A 14,397-nucleotide genomic window follows, 5' to 3' on the forward strand; every position below is an offset into this window, starting at 1 on the left:
GATTGTGCAGGCGGGGTTTGTTTTTTGTTACAGCCTGGAGCAATTGCTTGGCTGTTGTAGGAATATTATGTAATTGGCAATTGTAACAGTAAATACACAGACATTAGCTAGGTTTAATTAAATTGTAATTAAAATTTGTCCTACTTGGTCATTCCTGCAAATTAGCAAAAGCATTTGATTTACTATTAGTGCGGTACACCAAGGTGGAAAAGCCTTGTAAATTAAGTGCTGTGGAGTATAGACCCTAAACAGGTTTCAGATTGCGCTGGTAACTCAAGGTTACAAGGGAAATAACTCTTCCAAAATGGGAATTCTTTTACTGGTATTCTGTATTTTGACAGTAATTATGTAAAAGTTTTAGAATGTGTTTTGCCAAACAGTTTTGCAAAATGTTCTTTATTGACACATTATATTTAGACGCTTATTAACTTTATAATGGTAAATGATATACACTTATTGTGTATACTGATGTGACAGAAGTGATCACCTGTGTTGATTATTCTTAGTAGGACTTACTCTGTCTGGCTTTAGTTGCCTCATTCACTATTTCTTGCATTTAATTAAGCTCCTTAACTTGGTATACTTCGTTTATGGGCAGAACTAAATCATTGTAGTTGTACCTCTTTCCATTATGTTGATTTTTAGTGTGTACTTTATCAAAAATCAGTCGATTCTGGATGTGTGAAATGGTTATTGAAACAGAAAATTCCCCTCCCTCTTGTCTGCAGGGTTCTGACGATTGCCTGGTGAAAATCTGGGCAACAGATGACGGCCGTCTTCTCTCCACACTGCGTGGCCATGCAGCCGAAATCTCTGACATGGCAGTTAACTATGAGAACACTCTCATCGCGTCGGCCAGCTGCGACACCGTTATCCGGGTGTGGTGCCTACGCACGTGTGCGCCCATCACGGTGCTACAGGGCCACGCTTCTGCCATCACGTCCATACAGGCAAGAGCATCCTGACTGACTGCCACCAGCTGCAGTCTTCATAGTGACATGGGGGTAGAATATTCTGATCCTCCAGTTTTCCCATCTCATGGACTTTCAGGGCCGAGGGTTCGTGGTGGGGACCAGGACTGGTTATGGTGTCTCGGTCATATTTAGTCTTAATACCTTATAATGGAATGACAATGGATCTTTGCTCTTAAGACCCTCTAGGACACTGTTCTCTTTTGAGGTGTATTAGATTTGTGTCGTTAAAGGCGTACTTGTCTTTTTCTGGGGCGTTAGTTTTCACCTTCGGCAAAAGGGACGACGCGCTACCTGGCTTCCACTGGAGCGGATGGGATGGTGTGCTTCTGGCAGTGGAACTCTTTCACCATGAAGTTCAAGTCAGTCTTCAGCAGCCTTTTAATTGACAGTTCTTTTGTACATACATTTGTATGTGCTGCTAAATGTTAACTTTTTGTCTCTGGGCAGCAAATAATACAATCTGATGTATGAACTCATCTGTATCACAGGCTAGTTTAAAATTCTTTCAGTGTCTGTTTTCACTATGACAGGAATTTGCTATGGTCCTTTTTTGAAATAAGGCTTTGTTTCATAGGCCTGCCATACTTTAGGAATGGATGTTTATACCTGGTTTCCAGACTGAATTTTTTTTTGTTGTTGCTGCGTGCAAGGCATCATCAAGTTATTTTTCTTATGAAAGACAATCATTACTTCAGATCATTAGTTCATTACTTCAGATAGGTTTCTCATAAACAGAATCGCATTCGTATAGAGATGTCTTGTCATTGATTCATAGAGGTGTCTTGTCGTCATCTTTGTTGTCATACGTTGCATTTTCTCTTCCAACAGTGAGCGTCCGTTCAAGTTTACAGAGCGATCTCGTCCGGGAGTGCAGATCTCCTGCTCCTCCTTTAGCTGTGGTATGCTCACCTCAAAAAAATACACACATTGTAGAGCTTTTACATAAATTTTTCTTTGTCACTAATATACCTTACTCACCATTATACAGTACTGTGCAAAAGTCTTAGGCAGCCAAAAAAAAATTGTTTAACTGTCATGTTGGTGTAAAACTATGCTGTTACGCCCACCAAAGTGTGTCAGCTCAGCCATTTCAAAACTTCCGCTAAAATCACCCTGTTATTTCCAGCAACCATACAACACACCCGTGTGTTTTATGACCTGACCACTAGCCCACGTCATGTATCTATTCAATATCTCGTTCACTTTTTTGACTAAGTTAATTAATTAAGCGAGCTGGTGGTGAAATTTAATAAATACATAGAATGGTTCGGGTGCCACTGAGGAGAAGTTTGGGAACTGAAGTAGATAGTAGATATCAGTAACTTTTTGGAGAACAGAAGATATTTTTACTAGTTGTTATGTTACTCGTAATTTTCATATGTTCTTATGTTACATAATATTTTTTTGCTCTAAGAAAATGTGCACTTACTACCCAGATAAATAACGTTAAACATTTCTTTTGAGTGCCTAAGACTTTTGCACAGTACTGTATCATCATAAAAACTGTCAATAATAAAACACAGAATAGTTGCGGAAGTTGACAATGACTGAGAAGGAATCTAATGTTGTCTGCCAGTCTCTTATGCACTGACTTTCCCTTGTGTTCTGTCTCAGGTGGTATGTTTTTGGCCACGGGCAGTACGGATCATGGCATCAGGGTGTACTACCTGGGCGCTGCGGAGCCTATGAACTTTTCCGAGTTGGATGCACATATGGTGAGTTGTGAAGAAACTATGTTTTGTAACTGCCTCGCGTGTGTTCATTGTATTCCCCAGGTGGGGAGTACGTAACGGTTTTGGGACTGGTGTACTGGGGCTAGAGATTGTAGAGGTTGGATGGATTAGATGTGGGGGGGGGGGATACATTGTTGCCATTCTGCCAACACCTGGTTCTTTGTCACAGAGCTGCTCCTAATTCACTTTTTCGTCTGTTGTTTTCTTTCAGGATAAGGTTGTAGCTGTTCAGTTCTGCAACAAGAGTGACAGGTCAGCACACGCTAATGCTTATTTTTGATTTACACACTTCCTCATTTTTATTTAACATATATATCATGTTTATATTTGCCCTCAGTGAAGCTGTTCTGTGCATGACTTGTTGTACTACGCTGTTACTTTTGTGTATATGGCCTTCATCAGCCTTAATGAGTCTGGCTGTTCCACTCTGACCTCTTTTGTTAATAGTCTGTTTTTGTCCAAAAGGATTGCAGCTAACTAGATGTTTGAATTCTCTGGAGAATGTCTCTTTCTGAGGTGTTAAAACCATTATGTCCGGCACCAGCAATCATACCACATTTAAAATAACTTGGATCACACATCTTAGTTGTTATAATACTTAATCAAACATAACCAAACTTTTTGTCCCTGTCTGCTTGCTGCATATGACTGCAGTCATAGACATTTTTTGGAGGAGTAGGCTGTTTGCATTACCAAGCAGATATGCATAAAGTGAATGAATGCAGTCACATCATTTTACATTTTAAACTGTTGTTGCATGTATGCTGAGCAGAATCCTCATAGTGTAACTAGTGGTAACTGGAGTCTTTTCTCCTTTTTTAAAAATATTCTACTTTAAGCAGTTTAAATTACACTTGATAATCACCTTTTTTGTAAATTGTCCAGAAATAATTTGGGAATTGAATAGTAATTTCACTCCTACCTAAATATGAATTGAGATTTATTCTATAGGTGCAAAAATGAGCATAATGCAACAATGCATTAGAATTTCTCTTACACATTGAAGCAAATACATATTAATCATAAAGGTTATACTATGACCTAAGTGTAGTGACACCATTGTTCAATGACACAAGCAGTCACGGCAGTTCCCTGTTTCCAGAGTTCAGAAACACAAATCTGTATGAACCACTAACCTGCCACCTGTCATGTATGTCTGTTCTTATCCTGCACACTAGCCTGTGTCTGAGCGTGTTCCTTGCTAACAGACTTTTCAATCTACAGCCTCAGGCTTGTGAGTGGCAGTCGCGATGGCACTGCCCGCGTTTGGCACTACCAGCAGCAGGAGTGGAAAAGTATCACCTTGGATATGGCCACAAGGCTGCCTGGGTAAGACACTGCTCCTTTGGAGGGTAGCTTGATATACGTTAACATGAACAAATTGGATAAATATTTTAAACTGTTGGATGTAGGAATTTGTCCCTTGATTGCATGCAGCCTTTGGCATGGTTATCATTGACCTTGTGCAGTAAATATACATAAAAATGATGCCATGATATGCAGGCAATAGCAGCGCTAGTTATGCTTTGATTGCCTTTGGGTTGATTGTGGTTTCAATTCACATTTACAACTTGTATCTTCATTTGGAGGTGCTGTTAATTAGAAAATTATTAGCTCTTCAGGGGAGGAAATTTAGTATTTTCTTGTGCCTTTTACTGTGTAAGTGCTTGTCTTACATTATTACTGCTTTTGGCAGTATTGCCAGATTTTGCTGTGCTCCATCCATCCATTTTCTGTTCCCGCTTGATCTGAATGTGGGATGTCAAGACGATTAACAATCTCTTAAGTTTGTTAAATCTCAAGTTTCTGCAAAACCTAAGTGAAAAGGCTTGTAATTCAAAAGCACTTGCTGATCCCTGGACTGTGTTTATACTGAATTGTCATGTATGGGTTTCACTTTTTTTTTTGTATGTTCTATAATTGTCTGTATTTTCTACAGGTGATTTATCTGCATTGTGTTTTCGTCAATGTTTGTGTGATCTTTGTCGTATTAAGACACAGTGTTATAGTGGATGGATGTCCTGGCACAGAAAGCTTGAGCTTTGTCTTTACCACAGGAGCAGTATAGGTTCTGGGGAGGATAAGACGACAAAGCTTGTTGTGACGATGGTTGCCTGGGACTGTGCGGACAATACAGTCATCACTGCTGTTTCCAACTACCTGCTTAAAGTGTGGAGCTCTACCACTGGCCAGTTGCTGCATGTTCTGTCGGTGGGTGTAGCTGAGAATGAGGCTGTACTCTGCATTTACATTCTAGTGTCCTCTATGTGCTAGAGGTTTTTTTATTTACTATTTATTTACTAAGAGAAGTTTTCTCTTTTTGTGGGTTGTAGTAATTTTTGGGAGTCTGGGAAAAACACTAGTGTCTGTCGTATGTCAGATGTGCTAGATGATTTAATATGCTGTCTTCAGGCATGGAAAATTATTGGTTTTAATTGTGCAATAATCCAGAGATTAATAGGGTCAGCCATTTCATTACTTGGATAAACAATAAGGCCTGGTTTGTCTTACGTAATCTAAATAATTGGCCTCTATCATCACAGTAACAATTGTTAGAACACGAGTTTGTAAAGCACCTCATACCACATGTAAAAAAAATGTGAAGCTCACCCCTGCATCCACCCAGCTCCATATAACACTTAGATGTATAATTTTCAGGTATAGAAGCTTTGTGACAATACTGGATATTTCCTGTGATAGCTCTGCTGCTTAAACTTTCTAAGACCTGTATTTCCACCTTTTTGTTTTGCTTAGCTAAAAATCTACATTAGAATACTGATCTGTTATTTTCTTATGGCCACACGGTTTGCTTTCTCCAGTGTGTTTTTTTTTTTAAATAATTTTAAAGCTAGTTGTAGAAAACTTGCATGTTGTCCCTTTGTAACTTGTATGTAAATGTTACTTTGATTAAATGCTGCCAGCAGATGACTGGTATAAAACCAAGCATGCTCAGAATTTGAATGAATCTTTCTTATCCACAGGGGCATGATGATGAAGTGTTTGTTCTTGAAACACACCCCTTTGATTCACGGATCATGCTGTCTGCTGGCCATGATGGCAACATCTACGCGTGGGACCTGACAAAGGGCACCAAGATTCGCAACTTCTTCAACATGGTGATTTGTCCTCCTATGGGCCCGCGATGGCTTAGAAGTCCTGATTGGCATCTTAAAATTCCTCACCACCTCATGTTTGTTACAGATTGAAGGCCAGGGTCATGGTGCTGTCTTTGACTGCAAGTTCTCTGTGGATGGGCAGCACTTTGTCTGTACCGACTCCCATGGGCACCTGCTCGTCTTTGGCTTTGGCTGCAGTAAACCCTATGAAAAGGTGAGCTGTACTCTATAACTGCTCATTTGCATCGCGTAAACCTTTTCACACCTCCTACCAAAAAGCTTCTTGTTTTGGGCAGTTGGTCAATTTAAAAAAATCTCTCTTCCCCTCCAGATCCCAGATCAGATGTTCTTCCATACGGATTTCCGGCCACTGATCCGCGATGCTAACAACTTTGTCCTGGACGAGCAAACCCAGCAAGCTCCCCACCTTATGCCGCCCCCGTTCCTGGTGGATGTGGACGGAAACCCCCATCCGCCACACTATCAGCGTCTAGTGCCTGGGCGTGAGAACTGCAGAGAGGAGCAGCTAGTGCCACAGCTGGGCTACATGGCTAATGGTACTGAAATCTCATCTAGTGTCACTTACGTTCTGAATGACTGTTTCAGTATACAGACATAAGTGTAAGCCAAAGGCTTGCTGTTTTTTTTAGCTAAAGCCCAGTATAGGACCAAATATGTATGAAAACGGTGGTAAGACACACATAGTAACACATTTTATTTTTATATATAGTTGCAATCAGAAATATCCAGCCCCTCCACCTCAAAAGACATTAGGCAGTAATGCAGATGAGATAATGACAATAAATGAAAAAAAACTCCAACAACATTTATTGAGACATATGAGTTAATTTGACAACAGAAGTTGACTTACATTTTTTATTTGATATTCAAAGGTAACTCTTTGTACATGTGTATGTACAGTAATATTCAACCCCCCAGCTTCAGTAATCTGTGGAGCATCCTTTAGCTTTTGTAACTTCTATCAAACGTTTTTGGTAAGTGCTGACCAGCTTCTTACACCTTTCAATCTGAATCTTTGCCCATTCTTCACGCATAAAAGCCTCTAGCTCAGTGACGTTTGATGGCCTCCGTGCTGCAACTGTCTTCTTTAAATCCCACCATAGACTTTCGGTCAGATTTAAAATTTGGTGACTGTGAAGGTCACTCCGGAGTGTTCCAGGATCTTTTTCTCAACCAAGCTTTGGTTGATTTGGAGGTGTGCTTGAGATCATCGTCTTGCTGGAAAGTCCAATGATCACCAAGGTGCAATTTGTCAACAGAAGGCATCACATTTCTTCTTAAAATCACCTGGTATTCCTGGGAATCCATGATGCCAGGTACACAATCAAGATTCCCAGTTCCTGCTGCAGAAAAACAACCCCAAATCATCAATGACCCACCTCTATGCTTGACCGTGGACATGGTATTCTTCTGGTCAAAAGCCTGGCTTTTTGCTCACCAGACATACCGCTGGTCCATATGTCCAAACAGTTCCAGTTTGGTTTCATCAGTCCATAGAACTAGCTCCCAAAACTCTGGAATCTTCCCCAAATTCCTTGTGGTCATCAGTGGAGTGAGTCTTGGAGTCCGGCCATGAAGTCCTTGTTTATTCAGTGCACATCTTATAGTTGCCACTGGAGCACTTGTACCGGCCTTCATCAGGTCATCCTGTAGGTGTCTTTCAGTCACACAGGGGTTTCTCTTAGTTGTCCTGGCTAAGTTGCTAAGGGCCCTTGATGACATTTTGGGTTGTCTTCCATGGCCAGGTAGGTCTGCAGCTGTCCCACGAGTTTTAAACTTCCTTATAATGCTCCCAAAGGTATCTCTTGGAATGCTAAATGCTTTGGAAACCGTCTTATACCCAAGGCCCTTCAAGTGTGATGAGATAATCACCTTCATGGGTGGGGTTTATATATGCATCACAGCTGAAGCAAATGAAGGATCTTTATATACTTCCCAAAGGCTTAATTATGCTTCATCTCCATTTTGAGCCGAAAAACTTTCAGAAAGCTTTATAAAACGACAGTATTATATGGGTTGAATAACTGACATGGCTATCTTAACAAAATATGCTGTGTGTGTGTTATCCTATCAGCACTGTAGTTTAGTATGTGTGTTAAAGCATTTATGTGGTGTGCCTTGATTGATTGAATAGCAGTTAAGAATGAAATCAATGCACATTACTGTCTTGTAAATTGCCTGTAAAGGTACTTTTGTATCTGCCTCAGGACAATGCCTCCTGTTGTTTTAGGTGACGGTGAGGTGGTGGAGCAGGTGATTGGCCAGCAGACTGTGGGGGAGGAGCAAGAAGAGAGCCCTCTGGATGGACTCATCAGGCAAATGCAGAACCAGCAAGATTTGAATCTAAATGCAGGACCAGCAAATGAAGGTGAGAACAAAGGATACCTGATAACAAAATCTGCATAATGTGTAATGTTTCTTTGATTTTTCTCCTTTTCTAAAACTCTTTCCCCACATTGTAGTTTGGATTCTAAGAAAAGAGGTTGGCAGATTATCATTATTTTATTGGATGTTTTTATTGGATAAGGGGAGAGTGTTAAAGACCTAGGATGTATAATATAATTGTTGGATGCTATTCTGGAGGCATTCATACAGCTTATTTCACTCAGGATATTCAGGGGCATATGAGTATTTAGTCCTGTGAACCCACCCCCCTCTGTTTCCTGCCTGTCCGGTGTGTAGTATGCTACATCTAGATGGAGGTGGTAAACATTGCTATCATACAAAAGTGAGCTCGGAGGGTTGGACTCATTGCTGAACCCAATTTATGTATTTAATTTTTTTAAATGTGTGCTGCCCCCTCCACTGCATTCCTTTGCTAATTTCACTTTGCCAATGGCATGGTCATATTTATCCATTCAAATTACCTTATTAGGTTAAGCACGACTTCTCCAAGATTGTAGGAGCCGGTATTGCTATGGCATACGGTGTGTGAGAATGTTGCATTTAAAAAAAGTTAGTTCTAAACTGAGGTTAAATTTAATCATTTAAATCTTGAAAAAAAACTGAAAAAATCTCAAAGCCAGTTGCTGTGTGTGATATATATATATATATATATCACACACAGCAACTGGCTTTGAGATTTTTTCAGTTTTTTATATATATATATATATTATATATATTATATATATATATATATATTTTATATATATATATATATATATATATATATATATATATATATATATATATATATATATATATATATATATAAAATATTATTTGTTTTTAATTATTATTTATTTTTTTACCTCTGTGCTGCAGCTCAGCCAGCTGCGGACGTGGAATCCCCGCCAAACGTGGGATTGCGGCGAAGTGGACAGGTAGAGGGCGTCCGCCAGATGCACCACAACGCCCCCCGCAGCCAGATTGCCACTGAGCGAGACTTATTGGCATGGAGTCGAAGGGTAGTGGTTAGCGAGGTGCAGCCAGCAGTCTACAGGTGAGAAGTCCAGTATGTCACACAAAGTCAGGATGTGCATCCGAAATCAAATGCTCATTGGCTGAGTAGTAGGAGAAATCTAGTATGCGAGCAGTATGCCTGAATCAGTATGGATGAGACAGTAGGCAAACAGTACCCAGATGACACAGTACATTCTGTGAAATCCCTAAGTTTGCAACACATGGATGCTACGTTATCCCACATGGCCAGACGAAGAGCATCACTTGCTCGGAAGTTTTTGTCAAGATGGTTAAGGACGTGCCTTCTGTACAAATTTAAGTAGAAAACAATGGCCAGTTACATTAGTTTACTTTTTTTTCATTGATAGTTTATTTAACTTTTGCAGTGGTACAGTACATACTGCATTATCGGTTGACTGGTAGGTTTCTAACAAAATTCATTATGTACTGTGTAAGTAAGCGATTTCAGAAGCACCTATGAAATAGCTGTTTCTATGAGCCAAAACGTTATGACCATTCCCATATGATGCAGATAATGTAGATCATTTAAAAGGTCTGGGATATATTATATAAAGTTTGATTGTTGTAGTTTTATATTTGACTATCCCTGCCGGCCCCTGGAGGATGGGCTCCCCCTTTGAGTCTGGTCCCTCCCAAGGTTTCTTCCTTCTTGGGAGTTTTTCCTTGCCACTGTCGCCTTTGGCTTACTCACTGGGGGCTTTGGGTGCGGATGCTGTAAAGCGCTTTGAGACAATGTAATGTTGTGATAATGCACTATACAAAAATAAATTTGTTGTTGTTGTAGTTGGTACTTGTTGAAAATTTGATACTTGTTGAATGCAGAAGCAAGGAGCAAGGATAAAGATATGAGTGGCTATAAAGGCCAAATAATTATGGCCAGAGCATCTCCGAAACACTTCTGCGAATGGGGCTGTATAGCTGCAGATTGGACTTGTTGTTCCAGCATATTCTATAGATGCTCTTGCAGACCTGCAATTGGTCCGAGGTTCAGTTTTGATGCGTATATGCCCATCATAGGTGCTTTTGATGGTGGACAGCTTTTAGCATGGGCACTGTGTCTGGCCTTTGGTTGTGCAGACCCACACACAGCAGGGCCCTATGAGTCTTGGTCGTCCAACACTCTGTAGATGGTTTGTGGTTCTCCCTTTCTTGAACCGCTGTCTGTTGAATCTCACCGTGGCTGACTGAGCACCCCATAAGCAGTACCATTTGGATGATGCTCTGACCCTTTTGTATTTACCCTTGCCCGTTTTGTCTGCATTTAACACATCATAAATGAGTACTGAATGTTGCCTCACCATCAGCAGAGTTACCCAGTTATTTTTTTTCCCAGGGCCAAACTCTGTCAACAACACAAAGCCACAGGCCCGTTATTGTTCCATTGTGCCAGTTTAAGTTGATAAAAATTTGCTGGGGTGGAGGTTGAATCGATCGTCATTTTCCTTGAGGGTGGGGCCCCTGATTTTTGACTGATGGTAACACAGGCTTAGCTTAAACGCACTAATGCACGATACTGCTCTCTGACCATGCTGGATTGCTATTCCCTTTGTTCCAGGGTGATGGAAGAGCACCGGCAGGCCAGGAGTGAAGCAGAGTGCACACTCTACAGCACTGAAAGGAGAAAGACACCCATGCTTGTTCATCGCAGCCCAAGAGTAAGAAAAGAAAATAACCGGACTCTGCGACACAATCTCTCTGCCTAGTGTGCAGAGTGCTCTGTGTGTTTTGATTGGCATGACTGTTGTCACTAATTTTATGGAACCATTTATTGCATTAGAGTCACTAAGACATAAAGAACATGTAATATTCCATGATGGTTATTTATCAGTAGAAGTCAATGTGTGAGAAACAACAAAATTATGTTTTCCTGTTACAGTAGTCTACACACCCGTCTTGAAATTGCAGGTTTTCGTGATGTAAGACCAGAACTCAAATCATGTTAGACATATTTCTAACTAATACAGTAAAACCTCGGATTGCAAGCATAATTCGTTCCGGAAACGTGCATGTAGTCCAAAGCGAATTTTCCCAATAGAAAGATGATTTGTTCCAAAACCCAAAAATATTCATATAAAACTGATTAATGCAAAATATAAAGTAAAAATCCATAAAACAAATTAACCTTTACCTTTGAAAAGAACCGTGGATGGTGTGAGGGAGACAAGAGGGAGGAGAAGAGGAGGGTTATTTTGTAGGACGACTATCACCATAACTAACGGAATCACTGCTATCTGCTGGTTCACTAGAGTCTTTTTCTTTTTGTGCGACTTTAACAAAGAACCTATCCAGTGACAGACACTTTTGCCTCCTTTTCTATTTTGCGGAAATGTGGACATTGCATTGTCGTCAAACAGATTCATCGCTCGCACTGCTACGCCCTTATTTGGGTGGTGCTTTTCTACTAAATTTTTGACTATGAGTGAGGCATATTGCAAGACCTCTCTCTTTATCAAGTTAAAATTTCTTAAATTTTTGCTCGTCTTGCCAAACACTCGCAAACCAAGTTACTCGCAATCTGAGATTTTACTGTATAGTGGAACAGAAATTCTCTTTCCACCTCCTCTTTTCACCTCATGCTTTTCATCAATCTCTTGGCAGTCCCCGCCCTAGAGAACTGCAGTACATGGCTTTTGTTCCAACTGAACCTTTCAGCTAGCTTTGCTTGAGCTGTTTGGATGAAAGCCATTGTGCAGACCACATTATTTACTGAGATGGTTTATTTAATCCCTGGTTAAGGATTTTCTAACATCTGATAACGTGTTAAGAAATAAAAATTTTTCCCTGAATTATGCAGAACTGCATATAATTAAAACCAGCTCTTCCTGTGTTTCCTGACTCATTGGAGAGTGTACTTGTATTCTCTCGTTTTGTTCAGTAATAAGTCATGTTCCTCTGGGTGTCCGCTTCCTGTTTCCCAGAATGAGCAGCAGGGTCCAGGCCTACGCTCCCTGCGTCGGACTCGCAGGCAGCAGCAGCGACACACCTACCAGACCCGTTCTGCTCAGGAGCGACGGCCAGTTCAGAGGAGCCAGAGGACAGACAGCCAGCAGAGCGCTGACAGCCAGGGGGAGCTGGACAGTGAGGATGAGGTATCAGTCCAGACTAGTGCACTCAGGCTTCAGATGGGCTGCAATGGGTGCCTCCTGCTTCTGGTTGCGTTCCAGATTGTGAATTCACTCTCTGTGTCCCTCAGAAACACTGGTCCCTGATCAGTGATCTGCAAGGAAGGATTTTACCTAATTGAAGTACTTGCAGTACGTTTCTTTTATCAACCTTGCTTTGCGGAGTAGATTTAAGCTCTGTTGACATTGTGTTGTCCTCCACTATGTGATGTCTTTCCTGTGAACAGCTGGAAGAGCAGGTAGAGGTCAGTGAGCCTTCCTCAGAGGGCGAGGCACAGTGGCAAAGTGACAGCAGTTCCAGGTCAGCCCCCTCATCGTCCAGTGTACACTGCATGAATGTGTCGCCTCAACTGACTGGAAATGTAACCGTTTCCGACATGTACCTGTTTTACAGCGACGACTCCAGCGAGTACTCTGATTGGACCGCAGACGCTGGGATTAACCTGCAGCCACCCAAGCGGCCAGTCAGAAGGCCCGCCCGCCACGCGGGCAGCAGCAGCTCAGAAGATGAGAGAGAAGGAGATGGAGAGGACAGAAGGAGGCAGACAGAAAAAAGGAAGAAATCCAAACAGAGCAAGCAGAAGGTAGGGAGCTACATCCTGCTGCATCGTACTTGCACTGCCTGGTAGGGATTTGGAAGGGAGCAAAGCATGGACCATCTGGGGGTCCCTGAGCACTGGGTTGAGCAACACTGGTGTACACTATACAAAAAGCACAAATTCCAGTCATGGATTAAGATCATTTTCAAAATGAAAAGCAGCCCAAATACACTACCTAATTAGATTTTAATTTCCAAATTGTATGGTGCAACCAGTGCTCATAGGAAGTCTTGGGATGCTTGCTTAATTCGGTAAACATATTGCAAATTTATATGTTTCATAACAGAAATCCATTACTTTATTCATTTGTTTTAATAAACAGTATATATAATATCACATACAATTAACCAGTAGTTTTAGGGAAAACATTCATTTCAGGTAGTAATAAATTGAAACCCAAATTATGCTTCTAGAAAAGCTTTCCTGAGTTAAAAAGTACATTGACAAGCATGTCTCATTGGGTACTTTTTAAGTAATAACATTTATATTTACTATCCCTTTGAGAGTCAGTGACTGCAATTGTAATTAATAGGAAAATGTCAAGAACAGAAAATATTGGTGTGGAAGATATATGCATACGTTTGTTAAACATTGCTTGCCAATGGACTTTTGATGTGAAACAAATAATGTGCAACAGTTGTACAGATTTAAGGTAGCATCCCAAGACATTCTGTGAGCAATGTATATAGGGCTAAGACTGCAGCAGAGTATTTTACAGCAGCTCTGCATCAAGTGCTGCTTTCAGTGATGTTCTCTGACAGCCTCTCATCCTCTTTCCATTCACCTTTCCTATGTTCTTGTGTCAGCATGTTGCTTTATGGGCTTAGAAGCTCAACACTTTGGCTTGACTGACTTCTGTTTCCCACATGCAGAAAACAAACTCATCGCTGTCGTTGGCTGGGCATGACGCCGAGGAGTGGCTTCCAACGGCCTGGATCATGGAGACCATCCCTAGACGCTCCCCTTTTGTCCCCCAAATGGGAGATGAGGTGAGGTACCCAGCTGCTCAGAAGTACAGTGGTACCTCAGAACACAAACTTAATTCATTCCAGAAGGCTGGTCGGGTTGCGATTTGGTCGAGGTCCAAGTCGAATCCATTCTAGACCTCCAAATGATTGCTTATTTAAACTTGCTTACTCTAAACTAAGAAATGATAGAAAGCGTTGTCAATCAATATAAAACTAATACACACATGAAAAATTACACATACAAAATCAATAAACATTAAATATGACATTCCTATACTCCAAAGTGAAAGCAGGCACACATCCACCACCTTCAAATTCTCTTTAAGCTATACAGTTACTGTCACTACTTTGCTCTTTGTTTTGCTGTTATCACTGCTTACTTTTAGGGGCCATGATTATTGTATAACTAAATGTACTGCAGATAAAGTACGAGAAAATTCA

General features: G+C 40.9%; 1 protein-coding gene across 1 annotated transcript in view; it reads left to right on the top strand.

Moving 5' to 3' along the window:
* brwd3 (bromodomain and WD repeat domain containing 3) overlaps positions 1-14,397 on the top strand; it is a 33,550-nt gene that overhangs the window by 3,141 nt on the left and 16,012 nt on the right. Inside the window, exons 8-24 of the mRNA XM_048983684.1 lie at positions 729-950; positions 1,233-1,333; positions 1,803-1,873; positions 2,589-2,689; positions 2,919-2,959; positions 3,932-4,036; positions 4,765-4,918; positions 5,689-5,823; positions 5,909-6,037; positions 6,155-6,380; positions 8,075-8,212; positions 9,109-9,286; positions 10,823-10,922; positions 12,186-12,356; positions 12,617-12,690; positions 12,784-12,973; positions 13,861-13,977. Of these exons, the coding sequence (XP_048839641.1) occupies positions 729-950; positions 1,233-1,333; positions 1,803-1,873; positions 2,589-2,689; positions 2,919-2,959; positions 3,932-4,036; positions 4,765-4,918; positions 5,689-5,823; positions 5,909-6,037; positions 6,155-6,380; positions 8,075-8,212; positions 9,109-9,286; positions 10,823-10,922; positions 12,186-12,356; positions 12,617-12,690; positions 12,784-12,973; positions 13,861-13,977 (2,253 nt within the window). The remainder of the gene's footprint in view (positions 1-728; positions 951-1,232; positions 1,334-1,802; positions 1,874-2,588; positions 2,690-2,918; positions 2,960-3,931; positions 4,037-4,764; positions 4,919-5,688; positions 5,824-5,908; positions 6,038-6,154; positions 6,381-8,074; positions 8,213-9,108; positions 9,287-10,822; positions 10,923-12,185; positions 12,357-12,616; positions 12,691-12,783; positions 12,974-13,860; positions 13,978-14,397) is intronic.

Source organism: Brienomyrus brachyistius, chromosome 18, assembly GCF_023856365.1.
Source record: "Brienomyrus brachyistius isolate T26 chromosome 18, BBRACH_0.4, whole genome shotgun sequence".
NCBI lineage: Eukaryota > Metazoa > Chordata > Actinopteri > Osteoglossiformes > Mormyridae > Brienomyrus > Brienomyrus brachyistius.